The 18,981-nt window shown below is 32.6% G+C and overlaps 1 protein-coding gene across 1 annotated transcript in view; it reads left to right on the top strand.

The window, feature by feature from the left end:
* The window catches only part of GALNT13 (polypeptide N-acetylgalactosaminyltransferase 13), a 596,785-nt gene that overhangs the window by 574,260 nt on the left and 3,544 nt on the right, over positions 1-18,981 (top strand). The window contains 1 exon segment of the mRNA XM_017523193.2: positions 6,859-6,993. Coding sequence (XP_017378682.1) covers positions 6,859-6,993 — 135 coding nt within the window.

The following is an 18,981-nucleotide window of genomic DNA, read 5'->3' as shown; positions in this document are numbered from 1 at the left end:
GAAAGAAATGTTGTGACAAGATAGAGCAAGTAGAAGGCGTTTAATTCTTGAGCCTTTGCAGAGAGGCAGGGTTCAGGTCCCAATAATACAGCAATGTCTTTGCTTCCTTGCTTTGTAACTTGTGCTCCTGGAACAATGTTTCATTAGTAGAGGTTCATGCTAGAGATTTGAGCAAACGTTTGTTTGTAGTTTTTCTAAAGGGTCATGAAAGAAGAGTATTTTAAAAGAAGTAGCTATACGTACATTAGGATTTTAAACATGATACAATTGGTAAAAAAAAAAAAAAAATGTGGACACCTAATCTTTGATTATGTAAAATTTAACAGAATATTTTAGAACCTTCTCAGAGAAGTCCTCGACATTATTTAGATATTGTTTTAGGTATCTGAAGAATCATAAGATGTCTTTGGACATTCTCCATAAAAGGAAAAATCCAAAACAAACCATACACATATGTGAATAATAAAGAATGCTTACCATCTGATATGGTTTGGCTGTGTCTCCACCAAAATCTCATTGAATTGTAGCTTCCAGAATCCCCATGTGTCATGGGGGGGACCAGGTGGGAGATTAATTGAATCATGGGAGCGGGTTTTTCCCGTGCTGTTCTTGTGATAATGAATAAGTCTCATGAGATCTGATGGTTTTATAAAGGGCAGTTTCCCTGCCCATGCTCTCTTGCATGCCACTGTGTAAGATGTGTTTTTGCTCCTCCTTAGCCTTTCACCAAAATTGTGAGCCTCCCCAGCCATGTGGAACTGTTGAGTCTATTAAACCTCTTTCCTTTATAAATTACCCAGTCTTGGATATGTCCTTATAGCAGTGTAAAAACAGATTAATACACCATCTATGAAAGATTAAAAGGAATTGAGATTTGAACTGGCTTTATATACAGTACTATCCATTATAGATAGTACTCATTTGATTACAACATAAATTCAAAGACAGAAATCAATATGACCTCAATAAAGTATACATAAAATCAGGTAAATCACCTAGTCACATTATAAAACAACTTTGCAAAGATATAGCTAAATAGAAAATTATTATGAAAATGGTTAATTTTATGCTATTGGAAATTATGACTAAACTGGATGTTAACATTTCAGCCCAGACACCAAGACAAAATAAATGTGAAATCTAAAATCAGACTTCCCTATGCAAAATTTGCAATGACAATCTAAAATCAGATTTTCCTGTGCAAAATTTGCAGGATACTTTGGAAATCTGATTTCGTGACTTTAGATGCTTCAACCAGCATGAGGAGAAAAAGAAGATATGTTAGTTTCCTGGAGCTGTTGTATCAAATTATCGTGAGCTATGTTGTTTAAAATGATAGAAATTTATTGTCTTACACTTCTGAGAAGGCTAGAAGTCTGAAATCAAGGTGTCAGAAGTGCCATGCTCCATCTGAAACCTAGGGGAGATTCATCTTTTTCCTCTCCTAGCTTCCAGTGTTTGCCAACAATCCTTGGAGTCCCATGGCTTGTAGATGCATCACTCCAGTCTCTACTTCCGTCATCACATGGCTGTCTTTTTCTCTGTCTCTATTCTCTTATAAAGATACCAGTCCTTTTAGATTAAGGGCCCATCCTACTCCAGTATGACTTCATCATATGGACTATCTCCGTTAAGTGTACACATTCTGTGGTACTGGTGGTTAGGACTTTAATATATCACAGTTCAACCCATAATGGAAGGTATCAGAATATGGGAAAATTTGCAGGATTTTGCCTAGAAAGAAAAGTTGCCCTACCTCTAGAGGAGATGGGCTGGGATTCTAGCTTCCAGTAAGAGGATGATTCATAGCAGGGACAGTTCTTGACTGTGCAACCCATGCAATTACATAGAGCCTGACAATTTTGGAATTCTTGATAATTTTGTAAAAATAAGTTCTGCATTTTTATTTTGCACTGGGGCCTGCAAATTATGTAGGATGCCATTTCAAGAACTTGCTATATGCTTCTAGTACTTGAAAATATGGCAGGCTGTGACCTGACTCACAGATAATAAGGCTGGTCTGTGACAACTGAATTCCGGGAACTGTCTGCACTGCCTAATGTTAGTCTGCCTCCAAGAGTTTTCACAAAAAGTGGCTCACATGTAAAATATACGTTGTCTTTTTCCTTTGCATTTCACTTAATGGGAATCTCTAAGAAACCTCAAATGATCTCAGGACAGGGAGCTTTAAATCTCTAGCAGGCGGGAGAAAAGGAAGGGGTTATACAAAACACTTCAAGTAAGATCTCTCCTACAGCTTTGCCACTCTGAAAGAAAAGTAAAAAAAAAAAAAAAAAAAAAGCTGATTAACAGACTGGGCGAATTTGGGAGTGGGCAGGAGCAGTAAGAAAAAAAAGAAGCTTAAGATGTAAAACAGGAAAAACCTTTTCCTCTGCAGGCTGCCATAAATCAGGTCCAATGTGGAGAAGGGGGAAAGATTTGATATTACATTACACTTAGAGTTTTGATTAGTAAAACTAAACAGTATATTCTAATTTTAAAATTGATCCCAAGGTGACCTAAACAGGTTAGCCAAAAAAATCATACACATCATGTTTTTCACTTAGGAATAAGGAAAGATATGTTAAACACTCCAATACATTATAAAGCGTTAATAGTGTTGTGGCCTGAATTGTGTTCATCAAGAAAATTCATATGTTGGAGTCTTAACTCCCAGTTCCTCAGAATGTAACTGCATTAGAGATGAGTCTTTAAAGAGGTAAAGTTAAAATGGCATCATTAGGGTACCCTAATCAAGTGTAACTGATGTCTTTATTAAAATAGGAGATTAGGGCACGTGCAAACAGAAAAGGAAGACCATGTGAAGACACGTGGAGAAGATCCCTCTTACAAGCCAAAGAGAGTGGTCTTAGCAGAAACCAACCCCACTAATACCTTGATCTTGGATTTCCAGCCTCCATGCCTGTCAGGAAATAAATTTCTATTGCTTAGGCCACCCAGTCCATAGTACTTTGCTATGGCAACCCCAGTGAACTAATACCACAGTAAACAATAAACACTGAGTTATTACAGTGGTTAATTTTGAAAGGCATAATAATCAACAAGGTCCACAGAATGCAGCATAGACTTTATCACCTGTATCATTTTCATCGTTTTATAGCTGAGATTAAAAGAGATGAGTAAAAATGGCCAATGTCGTCGTTGTTGGTAGACCTAGCTTGACTGAAGGACTACAGAAGAATGTATGCGATACTAGATAGCTCATAATTTTAGTTTAGACAACATGAATAGTAAGAGTGAAACACAGAATTTTAAAATCACTGCAGGTACAATCTTGCAAATTCTTCACATGTACCCCAAAACCTAAAATGCAATAAAATATATATTAAAAAATCACCATAAGTTATTAAATTCATAGGATTCATGCAAAGAGCTCTACTTATGTTTTGCAATACTGTAAGTTGGTATACATTCATAGAAATGTAATTGCACAATGAAGTAATAGAGCACATTTACTTAATGTAATATGTATGAAGCATAGAACACACCATTTTAACAAAGTTAGTGCCCAATTAATGTTAACTTCCTCCCTGTTTCCTCTTTTATAATGGAAGGAAAGCCACAGAGATTGATTGTTTTTCCCTGCTCCAAGCCACCTTAGCTTAATTAAAGTGATTAGACTTTGAACCAATTGTTATTAAACTCAGTCTGGCACTGGAACAAATGGAAACATATGCTAAATCTATGGTTCGTGTAACTCAGTTCTGCTTTACTAAGTATTGGTAACTGATGATAAAGCAATTTGGGTGATAATTAGAAAAGGAAGAAGAGGTTCCATTTTTTTAAGATAATGTACAATGAAATTTTACTAATGAATGAATCAATCTTGTATATTGTAGTTATCAACATGAGTGACAGTTTAAGGTAACGTGCTTCACTGGTGTTAAGGTTTGAAATATTTTAAATCACATTATAGTCAGGCTTAATGGTTTCAATCACAGCAAGAAGACAGGTTGGGCCTTACACATACTAACTGAGAGAGTCTATGGTGTAGTAAGACACAGAAACAAGCAACAGCCATAAGGAATAGCTACTTCCCAGGATATCCAGTGTGAAATTTGGAGATTGTCCCCAAAGTCATAAAGGAACTCATAAGTACTGAATCTAGAGGTTTATAATACAATGCTGAAATTATCAGGAACATCTGTCAGCAGGTATTATAACCTCTCCCTTAGGACTGTGCAGTGGCCAAGGGGTCAGCACAGACAGGCAAGACCAAAAATTGCTGTACCCCTATACTAAAATTTCTTGGCAGTATTGGGTAGATTCACAATTTGGGATTAACTCCAAAACTGAGAATAATAACTCTAAATATCAGCTACTGAATTTTGTCTGTGTGCCAGAATCTCTGCAAAGTATTCCACATATAATGTTTTCAGTATACCCAAAGTGCATTCCATGAACCTTTTACAGTAGTAAGTATGAAAAATAATGACAATTGTGTGTTAAAAAAAAACTAATGGATATAATGATAAATAATTAATATCAAACCTAATGGTTTCCAGATAAAATCAAGAAGGATGTGTATATACTGACATGCACTGACTTATAAAGATTTTTAAAAATCCTAGAAACAAGCATAAAAATGAGATTATTTCCCGGGTACAAAAAGCAAATTAATCCTGATTTTACATTAATGCAAGAAAAATAAAGAAGTGTTATCTACAGATAGTTTTTAACAAAAATTTCTCATGAGCCAAATACTTAACATCCATTAATATTTTTCAAGTACAAGGGCCAAAAAGTCAATTTAGCAGACATACAATTTATATACATATATAAGTACAGGAACTATTCTACAAATATATCTTTCTTAAATGCAAATTACTTAAGATATCTCTAATGACCACAAAATGAATCTAAATTAGAAATTGAGGATCAAAGGATGTGGTAGACAGCTCTCCAAAACTTTCATCCGCTACTGTTTCCAAACTATCTTAAGAGACTCGAGAAGAATATACTGTATAAGAATGGCCTGAGTCATTACTATAGAATATTAAGGCTGAAATGGATGTTATGATGTCTCCTTTTACACTGACATTTGTACACATTAAAATGAAGCAATTTTAATGTGGAAGACTATCCTTCAGTATTGAAATAATCCTATAATGAACAAAAGAAATTTTTCTTTCTCAGCTTAAGATTCACTATCATACTCACTTATGTAATTAAATAAGTTTGTAATTGTGTTTAAAATAATACTGTTTGGGGAGGATATAAATATTTCTGTTTAATGGGTTTTTATTTTATTCTTTTGGTAAGCAGGTGTTCTTCATTAAAAAGTATGAACGTGAAAAAGTAATGAAGATAGAAAATTTATTTCTAAATTGAATACATGAAGTCTGTGATGTATTTTACATAATTCATTTCACATATTTTTCAAATTTATATATTGTTGAGTAAATGTATAATCTTTGTGAAGAAATTTCTTTTCCTTCCTTATTATTATTATTATTATTATTATATTTTTTTGGAGACCCGGTCTTGCTCTGCTCTATCGCCCAGACTGGAGTGCAGTGGTGTGATCATGGCTTAAGCAGTCTGCATAACTCAGCCTTTCCCACCTCAGCCTCCCAAGTAGTGGGGCCAACAGGCATGTACCACCATGCCTGGACAATTTTCTTTTTAAATTTGTTTGTAGAGATGAGATCTCAGTCTGTTTCCCAAAACCCCTGGCTCAAACAGTCCTCTCACCTTAGCCTCCCAAAGTTTTGGGATTACAGATGTAAGCCACTGACCCAGCCCTTAATAATTTCCTTTTAAGAGGTTTGCAGAAGAGGGTATTGGTGTTCTTTCATTGACTTTGCCACTTCCTCTCACCACTGCTTGTGATTTTCATAGAAGTCCTGAGTAGCAGTACTGCAGAGGCAACTCTTCCAAGACTAACTCATTCAGCTTAACAAGCTCCAGAGTTTATGTTATTTGTAAAGCTGATTTCCTCAGATTTCATGAGATATCTCTGGGAAACAAAAGACCCTTACATGACCTTTCTCATTATGTATTCTCTTCACATTGCAAGGATAACGAAAAACCCAGACAATACTGAACAACACCTACCCTAGCTAATAGAAGAAAACACATTCTATAATTATGTGCTTAATAACCCTCATGAAACTTTAATAATCAATGTTATAAATAAATTATTCACACCAGGAACAAAATAATAAAGATTATTATAGTTCAATTGAATTATCTAACAAAGAGTCCATAATCCACAATGACATTCTTGGATATTTTGAGAATAATTGATGTAGTCAAGCGTAGGCAAACCATATTCGAGAGATAAATATAGAGCCTACCTTTAATGAGGTCTCTAGAGAAGATAATTTCACACCCTTCAGAAGCTTACTGACAATACTTAATACAATTTACAAGACGTATTTATGTTATCAGAAGGAAGATTTAAACTTTTATATGAAAAATGACATTGTAGATTTCGAGAACTGGTCATAAGATGGTAGGAACAGGAACTGCCCTTTATTGAGCCTTATGCAGTCAGGAAACTTTATTTTATTTAACCTGTTGTGAGCTTTATAGTGCAAGTATCATGCAATAAATACAATGCCAGCAAATAATGGAAATTTAATAGTTTACTTTGTTAAATTGAGGCCTCACCAAAACATCATAAAACAGATGACGTTGTCCCTATTTTGCAATTGAGGAAAAGGACTCAAAGAGATGAACTAGCTTTCTCAAGATGACACACCAGTAATTGTTTGAAAACACAAGTTTATCTGATATGAAAGCTTCCGTGGGTAGATCTGCTATACTAAATTTTTAAACTATGACGTTGTAAAACGTGCATATTATTTTATTAGCTGAATTTTATATTTTCAGGTATTTTCTTACACTGCTGATAAAGAAATCCGAACCGATGACTTGTGCTTGGATGTTTCTAGACTCAATGGACCTGTAATCATGTTAAAATGCCACCATATGAGAGGAAATCAGTTATGGGAATATGATGCTGAGGTAGAGTATTTTCCTTAATTTACTTATTATTTGATGCTTAAGCTCAGTTATATATTTCAACATTCATCATTTAAATCTTAAGCTGGTTTTTTATCTGCACTGGCAGAATTAGATTTTCAAGCATACAGGTTCATATCTAATAATATTCGGATGCCATATCATATAAACAGGTTTTGCCAAATTGGTCCATTAATATAAAACATGAATGAAGACAATAAAATCAGTTTTGTGTATGATAGTTTGTTATCTCCATGTACATGCCAAACATAAATTAGGCAAGGGTCAAGCCAGGTTTATCTGAGAGGTTTATATGAAGATGTGCATATGGGATAATATTGACAATATGTCCATATTTTTAAATTTCAAATTTTATAACACTAATCTCTGACATTTATGTTTCTCACCTGGAAGGAAGAATATCAACCAAGATTAACAAGATTTCTTTACTGTTTACAATTGTAAATACTTTACAGAATTCAATAAACTAATTAGTCACATAATGAGCTGAGTAGCCTCTTCTCAGTATAGCACACCTTTCTGTCGAGGAGAGGGAGAGAAAACAACAAAATTCCTGCTGGAAATTTATTTCCAGGCAGTGTGTAAAAACCAGATCAGCCATCAGATGGAGCTAATAAAAAAGAAATATTTTCCTTTGCGTAAGGAAGCTTACTCTTGAAAACAGCTTCATTTCTTTCAGTTTACTCTTTTGATTAGCAAAATGAATTGGTAATCTGTGTTACATTTCCCACACTATAAATTAATAGGTAATTTATTTAAAAGGAGAACTAAACTTCATTCTTAAAAGATAAAAATTCTACATTAGAAATAAATGGATCTCACAGATGCAGTATTCCGTGCAAGCCTAAAATATTCTACAGTTTAACATTTTAAAAACCAATCTACAGAGTTTTTGGTATTATTGATATTTTAACAAGGTCTTTTATTTTGAATGTCATTTTAATTATTTGCATGATTCTGTAGTTTCTTAAGCTGAATATTGGGAAAACTTACCGAATTCTCATAGGATTTGAAACTGGTTATTTAGGGTTAATTTGGGACCTAAAACTTCTGGGCCATAATTGAGGACAAACACTGAGAACCCTTTCTATGTTGTACGGATGTGCTCTACTAAGATGATATTGCCTTCTCTATATCTTACTCACTCTATCTGACCACCAATTTTTTTCTCTTCAACTATTATTTATTGGACCCATCCTTTATGTTAAGCCTACAGAAAACAGTGCTTATGAAAAATACATGCAGATAAATCTAGAGTCTTCATCAGCACTCTATTTTATGAAGAAAAGTACAATTAAATGTATAGATACAGTAGAAATCCTACAAGTGATATTTATTTTTAAATGAAACTTGTTCTTCTTCTTTTTGTTACTGTTCAGTTTCTACGAGGAACCTGAGACTCTATTGAGCTTATGCTAAAAATAATAAATCTAGAACATATTTATTAAGAAAGGGGAATGATTGTATGCAATTTTATGAAATGAAGCAGTGTCGAATTTTATAATACTGCTTTTAAGCTTTAAACATTTCCATAACTCTTGAGTGAACAATGTCATAACTCAAATTCTTGCATTACTCAAATAACTATCTTAGCAATTAGGTGCATATTTTTGTTTGTATTTCCTGTCAGCTGGTAGCAATGTTATTGAATACTAAGGAATTTTAAGTAAAATGTGAAGAAAAAAAAACAGGTAGCTTCACCTAAGATAAATAAATGATTGCTGTAAATTTACTCTTTTGGGTGACTAGTTGCAGTATTTCAGTGCACTGTAACATTTTGTGTTATGTTTACTTTGATTTTGGAACACACACACACACAAAGCTTATAAAATGCCATAAATATTGAGAATTTGTTATTTTAAATAGATTATATGAATTATATAGCTTAATTATCTTATATGTTTATGTTTGCAAGATTAACTAGGGATATTCACATTGTATAATGACACCACTTTGCCAAATTAAAAAAATTGTAAGTCATAGTCTTTAAAAATGACATGAAAATAGAGCAGTTATAGGAATAATACATTGCCTTTCTGGAAATTTTAGCTTTGAAATGTAATTATATTTGTAAGAAGGTCATAAGAAAGATATTCTTTTTAACAAAATTGAAATATAACATTAGTATGCTTTTAAGTTTTACATTTATGGTTTCTTCGTTCACAGAAGGGTTCCACCTCTTGCTACGCAAAGGGTGATTCTAGGACTAGTATCATCACCTGGGAACTTGTTAGAAATACAGGATCTGAAACCATGCTAAACACACAGAATCCAAGTCTGTATTTTAACAAAATCCCCGATCATTTATATACACATTTACATTTAAAAAGGACAGGGTCAAATATCTATGTGTCTTCTATAGTCTCTTTATACACTGATTAAAGAATATTACAAATTTAGGAAAAGGTATGAATATAATTTGGAAAATGGCAAGGCCTCCAGAGGGGAGCAGAGAGAGGGAAAGGGAGCAAAAGGATAAGAGGTACTGAGATGAGAAAGAGGAATAATTGCTCTATTCTTCCCATATTCCAACCTGTGTGAGCACAGCTTACTACTTTAACTCAATTTTTTTATCTTTTGCTAGCAAGGACAAAATTATTCTTTGAAAAACCTCTAAGGTGGTGCAGTTCAAGGCAGAATAAAACTCGTTGGAGTTCACAGAACTACAGAACTGAAATGTACCTTAAAGTTCTCTCCTTTCAGCTTTTATCAGGAGGAACTATAGCACAAAGATTACACCACTAGCAGCAGAGCTAGGAATCAGGTCCTAATAAAGTATTCAAAGCAAGCTAGCTATCAGTACAATTGTGAATCTCACCATGTGAACAGCTGAAATATTCCATCACCTCATCTCCCATAGGCCTTTTAATCTTAGAAAAGCAAGTCATAAATAGGAGCAGAATTGTTGGAATATCCAGAGAAAAATCGAAACAGTCTCATGAAGCCTCAAAACATGGAAGCTGTTTTGGTTTTGTTTACTTGTGGGGAAAAAGAGAAGGGAATAAAGTTCATCATGTATTTATCCATTTTCTCATGCAATTCTTACAATAGTCTTATAAGACAGATATTATTCTATTTTTCACATTATTAAACTGCAGCATAGGGTAAATGCCTCATTTAAGTTTGTATAGCCAGACTCTGGCAGTAAATCCAGCAATTTTTCTACTATATTGCATTGCCTCTCAATGTTATTGAAAAACTAGAAATAATTAGATTCTTTCAATGGTTATGATACAATAAGCTAAATATACAGTATTTAAATAAAACAAATACTGTCAATTATTTGTTGTGCCAAATGTTATAAATTTTTTCATTATTTTAATAGTGGAAAAGATGTTCTACAATAAATATGGTCTATTTAGCTAAACAGGCAGTCAAAAAACTACTTTGTCATTTTGCTCCAATTGCTTACGAACTTTAGCTATACATATTCATAATATAATTAATGCATAATTGCTTATCCTTATAATTGAGTGAAACTAAGCACATGTTAGTAATAAATGCACTTCTTTGGTCAACTTTGATTTGAAATGTAGCATTTCTGACACACGAAAATAAATAGTTCTTAAATAACCATGCATTCAATTCACTGTCATCTTATATGTGGCCTAACCTATTTGAATTGAGGGCAACCTGGGCATCATTAGCAAAATTGTGGGAGACCTATCTGGATTAGAATCTTAAACAAATTACACAAACCTTTCTGTGCCATGAATTGCCTATTGCCAGGATTAAATAAAAAGAAAAAAAATTCATCTCACTGAGGCATTTTAAAAAGTATTCTTATGAAGTTCTGTCATCTATTCATTCTGTTTTATTTAGGTGTTCTTATATTCTGTTTGAACATCACAATTGTGTTCCAGTCATTTTAGAATATTTTCCTATGATATGTGTACATAATTATATTTCTTTTTGAATAACTAGGCAGCTACATACAGTGTGAGAATCTAATTTTAGATCAGAACACTTATGTTCAACAAACACTATGCAACAAAGAAAAAAGGGAGAAAAATATGATGCTAAAAATAACTTATTTTTCATGTGACTGAGCAAGTTGACTTAGAAAATACTTGTTGTGAATTCTGTATATATCTGTGTCAAATAATTTTCAGGGTCACAATATAAGGAATTTTTTTCCATAGGTAAAATGCAATAGATTAATATTTAGACTTTACTCACACTGCGCTCTTTTATTTACCTTTATTAGAGAGCAGGTAAATGGGATTATAATTTCAAGGTAAGTGATCTCTAAGTGCATCCCAACCATTCCCCTGTGTAGCATTCCTAAGACAGTGGCTCAGTTTACCTTGTGAAGGTTGTGTGCATTACACAGGTATTACTTTTCCATATTCCTATTGACCTGTAGCTGTGATTTCTCATTAGAAGTAGTGAGTAGGAATTTCAATAGATTAGTATCACATTGTAGTCCCTGTATGTTAAACGATTACACTTCATATTTTGGAATATTTCTATTCTACTGAATGCATATATTACCTTGTCTGGAGATCATAATGTTGTGAATAACAACTTTTTTGTATTAAGTTTTAAATAATTGTTATTGTATGTTTGATCAACAAGAGGAATCCTATTGCGAACATCTTTGCTATGAAATTAAATATCTATAATAGTCCAAATTTATCCTCATTTTGTATATTATTATATGTAATAATACAATTGATTGGGTTTTCTTTTAATCATTTAGTATACCTACTTTTAAACTGAGACCTGTGCAGTTGGCTCTTAAATCAACTATGCAGTCCGTACATTAAAATATCTATTTTTTTTACTTAATACTTTTTAATACCAAGGTATGACCTAATTTTACAATATTAATGACTCTTATTTTGTCACCAAAATTCTTTAGCCTGATTCCAGTTGGCCTTAAGTAGGAATTTTATCTTTTGGAAGGGTAAATTTAGAGATACTCTATGCCACATCTTATGTTAGCAAAACATGCAAATATATTTAAAGGAAGGAATCATTAATGTTTTTCTTAGTATTTTTAAATCTTATGATTAAAATTTTGTACATGGCAGGAAATACCAAGGCTTTACATTCTAGAGGAGAACAATCAAGTAATACTAAATTGTAAACAAAACTCAATATTAGCTTAGGGTTTAGAATCCTAATTTCTAGTCAATATTTTAAATAAAGCTATAGGAAAATATATTTGGCAGTAAGTTTCATGTCAGCCTGGATGTCACATAGTCTTCAAAACTGAGTTCACATAGCTGGATGAGGTGGCATGGGCCTGTAGTAGCAGCTACTTGGCAAGCTAAGATGGGAGGATTGCTGGAGCCCAGGAGTTCGAAGCCAGCCTGGGCAGTATAGTGAGACCCTTTCCTAAAACAAAACAAAACTAGCTTAACTAGGCATTTGCCATAAAAACAGATATAACTTAGTTACTGTAATTTTTGAAGAGGAAATAGTATACCACACATCAAAATTTGCAAAGACTTGAATTATCAGCATAATAGAAACATAGCCAAAGAAAATGGAAAAAATGTTTTTAAATAACAAACATACATACATAAAAATCACTTTATGTTATTGTATTCATTTCTTATTTATCCTATCAATAGGGCAAGAAATGTTTTTAGCAGCAACATTTAATATTGGTGAAGATGCAGTGATACTGACACCCATACAGTATCCTGACATATAGCAAGCACAAGAAGTGTTAGCTGCTGCTGCTGCTTTTATTAAAAAATTACTGTTATAGATACATTTTAAATAACTTTTCTAATATATGTTAAAGTGTTCATATATTTTTTACCTTTCAATTTCACTTCTAAGAATCATGTTAAAGAAATAATGACAGATGTAGACACTGATGTTCAGAGATATTTGCCATTATTTATAATATGTTTATATATAATATATTATAAATATATTTATAACATCTCTGATGTTCAGAGATATCTGCCATATATTATAAATATATTATAAATAATGGCAAATATCTCTGAACATCAATATATTGATCGAGTATCTCCAAAATACAATACATTTTTATTATTTACCATAGCTCCAAATTGGAAAGATATTCCCTGCAAATAAAAATCTTAAATGGATTTTGGCAAATTCATTTTAGAGCAATAGTTTATTTCTTAATAATATGTTTTTAGATTCTTTTAATAATAGAAAAAAATGCCCACAGCATGAATAAAAGAATATTTTGTTATATGACCTCAATTATGTAAACATATATAAGATAAAATTATTAGAAGATACATACAATGTTAATAATTGTTCTCTCCTCAAACAGTATACTCAGGAAAAAAGTGAACTATACTTTGTTTTCAAGCAAATGAAGACACTACGTGATTTTGTGTGTTTTTTAAATGAAAAATAATTTTTGTCTAAATATGGACAAAATTTGTAATTTTTCTTTTGGGCTTTTTAGAAGTACCTGGAATGAAAGTTCTTTGACAATTTTTTCATGACCATTCATGTGATAAATACCTTTGGGAAGTATGTTACAGTCATGTTTTTTATGGAAATTCTATATTGTATTCATGCCCTGGAGTCACACTTCCAGAGGATAAGCAAAATCATTTTGTTTTTGTTTTGTGTCATAAAACTTTTATTTTTCTTTTAAATTACAAATGAAATTAAAATCATTTATATTAATATTTTGATGTTAACATGGCATTTTCCAAGAAAAGTTCACTGCGAGAAGAAAAATCACTGAGGGTAGAGGATGGTCTAGCCTAGCGATTTTGAACAGTATGGATGGAAAATTCATGTTTGGTTAAAAAATATATATATAAACTATTTTTTGTAAAAAATCAAACTATATAGTTAACAAAAATGCTATTTATAGCTGTAGTTTTAATATTAATTACATAGTTAACAATATGAATAAAATGTTTTTATCTTTATAAATTATGTACTATTTTACTGTAGAAGATAAATCCTTGAAAACATAAATCCAATAATTTGTGCCTATTAATCTGCCTGAGAGATGCAGCTTAATTTTAACAGAATTTATTGTCTGCACTGGCCTATCACTAAGTGTTTGAATCAACAGACTTCTTTTGTGTCTCCGATGGGCAGGCACTGGGCTTCAAGATGTAGGTGGCCATAGTCTGTGGCTTCCTGGAGCTTATGTTCCTGTGAAGGAAATAGATGGACAGCAAGAAACAGACAGATAAATAAATAAATTAAAATTGTTTGGAGAACTAGATCAAGTTAAGACTTGATCTTTTTCCTCCCTTTATTACCTACCTTCGGGCCGGGTGCTGTGACTCATGCCCGTAATCCCAGCACTTTGAGAGGCTGAGACAGTTGGATTACCTGAGGTCAGGAGTTTGAGACCAGCCTGACCAACATGGAGAAACCCCATCTCTACTATAAATACAAAATTAGCCGGGCTTGGTGGTGCATGCCTGTACTCCCAGCTACAGGGAGGCTGAGACAGGAGAATCACTTGAACCCAGGAGGCAGAGGTTACAGTGAATTGAGATCATGCCATCGCACTATAGCTTGGGTGACAAGAGCGAAACTCTGTCTCAAAAAAAAAAGAAAAAAAAAGAGTTGATATTCTTTTTCCTACCTTTATTACCTACCTTCCTAATTGACAACTAGCAAAGGTGCCAATGTATATGTGGAATCCTTCTAAACACAATCAGATTAGCCCTATAAAAACACAAGTGGGAACAATATGAATACCATACTGTTCAAAGTAAAGCCTTAAAGCTAAATCATCCTCCAAATTTGTCCCTGATATTTATTTAATTTTAGGCCAAAGGAATGAGGAGGCCAAGGACCATAGTTGGATTAATCAACTATTTTGAATATCCATTCACAAATAACTCATCTGGTACTAAAAAGCATTTTATTACTAGGATGATGGCTGAGGATATAATCTTTTATATCTGAAATAACCTTTTGCCAAAAATATTTCATCATTTACTCTCAAGCTCCTCTCCATATTCTCAGTCTTGTCTTCATTTAATCCTTAATAGGATTGATATTAAAACCATCTAAAAAAATGTGGCTCACAGCTCCATGGATGCAATTATTGTGACATGTGCCTTCCATCTTTATCCAGTAGAAATTGTATGTTGCCTAGGATGATTGATTTATTACTGTCTTTGTACTTGATTTTGTCATTATTCATTATTTTCTTTGTCAAACAGACCCACACTCTTCTTCATATAATCACCCAGTCTTGTCTCTCAGTGAACAAAGTAGCTGATGGCTCCCAGCATCCTACTGTGGAAACCTGTAATGATAGCACTTTGCAAAAATGGCTACTGAGAAACTATACAAGAATGGAAATTTTTAGAAATATTTTTGGGAATTCTACTGATTACATTCTCTAATGATTTTTGGAGGTTTGTGTTGCAGACTTTATTAAATTTATTTTCATATATATTTTCATATTTTTGTTATGTTCAGTTATTTAAATCTGGGAACTCCCTTAAAGTGTGGTTGAGAAAAATCTGTATATACTTTTTCTCCATGGAATTAATTCTCTTTTACTTCTTAGCTACTCATTAATTTTGGCGACTGCATATATTAAGTTGCATTTAGTCTGTCATTAATGAGTACGTATTTTTTGTTATTTTTTCTTTATTTTAAGCATATATATACATAAATATAATTGATGAACTATATTATGAAATATTAGCTCTTTTTGATGAGAACTATAGCTATGTCTATATGACAACAGGTTCTGCATCATCGGATCTGGAAAAATTCAATTTAAAAACAGCCAAAAAAAAAGATTGTTTCTGGGACACTGAAATAATTTATTTTTGTTTCTTTTTGTTCAGATACTTTGGTTAAATGAAAATATAGCATATCCTTTCTAAAGTATTATTATTTTAATTAAAACACTAAGCAAATACAGTATTAAATATTAAGATGTGATTTTCGATACCTTTATAAAGAGAATTTTATAAAGAAAATTATCTCTAAGCATTTATTTGTGGTTGCCTAAGTGAAATAATAAAATATTTTTTAAAGTTGTCTTGTTAAGAGTGCAAATAAGAACATGTCCTAGCTTTTGGTGTTAAGGGGTTTATTATCCAATAAATAAAATATTTTACTTTGCCCAATACCTTACAATGAGAACACAAGGGAAATTGGGGAATTTTTCTGGTTCAAATGAACCACTTAAAGATTGTTAGTGGAGGAAACAACTGAGCTCAGAAGTCCTGTAACAAAGCTGAGAATGAAGTTATGGAGAGGGGACAACATAGGAGGCATTGTTTTGATTAGAACTATATTCAAGCCAAAGACATTCCAAATGTAAGAGTTGGTAAAGCTGGAAAAGTCGAGGCCTTTGCACAAAGAGAACTATGTACAAAGCAATTTATGTCTGTTATCTTAGTTTGCTTTCAAAGCAACCAAACCTGATATGTGCAATGCCCAACAAAGAGGTTTAGGCTTAACTGAATATTTATTCTCACAAGTCTTCTATAGCGTGCTAGAGCAGAGACCACAGAGTGCTTCTCTCCGTGGAAGAAATTGCAGCAGTTCCTTTAGCAGCTCTTACAGCTAGTCTTCTGGGTGTTATCTTCTCCCCAGGTAACAGTCTGGTGCAAGGAGATGAGGTCCATATCAGGCAGACGGTCAATTTACTGGCCATATCCTCACAGAAGATAATCTCTCCCTGTTAACAACTCCATAGGCCTAGCTTCCAGGAATCAAATAAAACATACAAAATTACAAGTCTGCACTTAGAAAAGCCTAAAGTTTGCTTTTCTCTTAGTATATATACACAGTTTATCAGTTGCAGATGCAGTTTATCAATCAGAGGTCGTTTTTACCATAAGCAAGCTAGAAACATAGTTAACATTTTTACCCTTTCGAGGTTGCCAAGGGATCACAGTTAGTTGACTGACAGTCAAATTTTTTAAACAAAAGGATATTTGTAAGCATTTTTAAGTCTAAGTATTTTCTGAGGAAGAACATGACTCCTCAGAATAACTTGAAGCATGCCCAAGTGTTTACAGCTAGTAAGTAAGGGACAGGAATTTACCTGAGCCTAAAATGTCTGGTATTCTACTGCACTACATCAGAAGAAGTATTTAGTTGTTTCTCTATCTCTGCAGCAGTGGGTTTTGTAGTGAATTCCTTCATATAAATTATGTGCTGTTTAGAAAGAACAATAATAACTGGTGCTTTTAAAAGTATCATTATTTGTGTAGTTGAGAACATCTATTCAACATGATCCTTAATGAAAAATCTCAAAGTCTATGATGTATTTTGAATTAAGGTAACTGATAGATTGATCAAAGACTTCAACTACTATGCTGTGTGATCAGTTGCAATAAGACAATGGCAGTGCTTTCTGGGGTAGCTTAATGGGCAATGACATATTTGATATATGAAAAATCATACTGTTTTTTAAAAAGGGATCTAATAGAAGTATGCAATGGTAAGTGATATTTTCGAAAAAATGTATACACAAAGGACCACAGGTATGTAACAAAAATGAATCAATTTCATTTGTTTTCAACTAAAACTGTTTAGAAAAAAATATTTGTTTTGTATCTTTATTTTTTCAAGCTGGTTACTGGTTGAATTTCTGGCATTATAAGCATAAATCAACCATCTTTGTTCCTATATTTGGCCATTTATTCCTTTCTTTTTTTTTTAGTGTAAATAAAAACATGATTCCATGTTTTGAAAGAGCAACAACAAAGGTCTCAATCTTGAAATCTCCTTTGCATCTAATTGCCTTGCTCTTTTAATTTCCTGCTTGCTGTCTTTTAGGCATCTTCCAGCACAAACCTATTCTCCATTCTATTGTTTCTTACAATAGTGCAGTCCAGGATTTTTCAGTCTTAATCTAAACAAATTACAATTGTCTGGCTGCTGTTTCTCTACCATTTTTGTTGCCCACCCCTTACATTTATTTTCATCTTATTGATAAGCCAAAAAAAATTTTTGTTTACCTTCAATTTTGGTAATTTGCAAAAAAAGTAGAGTGCTATTTTCCAGATATATTTGCAAATCATTTCTCATTCAAATTCATACATTCAAATACTTTACTTCTGGTTGGAAAAATTTTCATATAACATGGTCCTAGGCATTACCCATGAAGTAGAAGAAATATGTATGTGTGTGTGTATATGTGTGTGTGTGTGTGTGTGTGTGTGTGTGTGTGTGTGTATATATATATATATACACACACATATATATATATACACATACTAATTTTATATATATATATATATAATTAGTAGGTATAAATCGTGTTGATTTAAAATGTATATCTGAAAAGTCCAAAACTGTGATTTCCAATCTACATAAGAATGCCAAAGAGAAGATATATATAATGATTGGTTAACATGATACAATTATTGGAATTTATGATGAAACTAAAATATAAATATAACATTTAAAAATATATGATTATCATACCCCTGTTTTTATTTGATATATTTTTAAGATTCTTAAAAATACAGACTAAAATATTGTAAAGATTTTATCAAGTAAGACAGATTATTTTTTGCTCTGATAATCATTTTCCACAATGAATATCTTACAGTCACAGATACTATAGCTTGTTTAGTATTTTGAAATGGGAACATCTCTAGCAGTTTTGTTCATTTGGGTCACAGCTGTGCCATCTATTTGCATGTTTACCAAATGGTTACTGAATAACACATGCCTAAGAAAACTAAGCTTTTGCAAAAGCTTGTTAATATTTGCAGTCCTCAACTGAACTCAGAGCTCACAAATGGGCTTTTTGCAAAGGAGCCTGAATTCTTGGCAATGCATGATAAATGTCAGCCAGTTTCTTTAACCATCTGCAAATAAAGGTATACTAGACAATGATGACTTCATAATAGTCAACGTTGTATAATAATCCAGGAACACCTGTGAACAGTTCCTTTTACAAACCTATCACCATGTATTATACTAAAAAAAAGTAAAGGATTTTTTAAAGAACAGTGTTAATCTGATGTGCTAGTGAAGCTAAAGATGAAATAAGCTGCACTGATTATT

Source organism: Cebus imitator, unplaced genomic scaffold (assembly GCF_001604975.1).
Source record: "Cebus imitator isolate Cc_AM_T3 unplaced genomic scaffold, Cebus_imitator-1.0 Scaffold27, whole genome shotgun sequence".
Lineage (NCBI taxonomy): Eukaryota > Metazoa > Chordata > Mammalia > Primates > Cebidae > Cebus > Cebus imitator.
The sequence above is the reverse complement of the archived record's forward strand: the minus strand, read 5'-3'. Positions and strand labels throughout refer to the sequence as shown.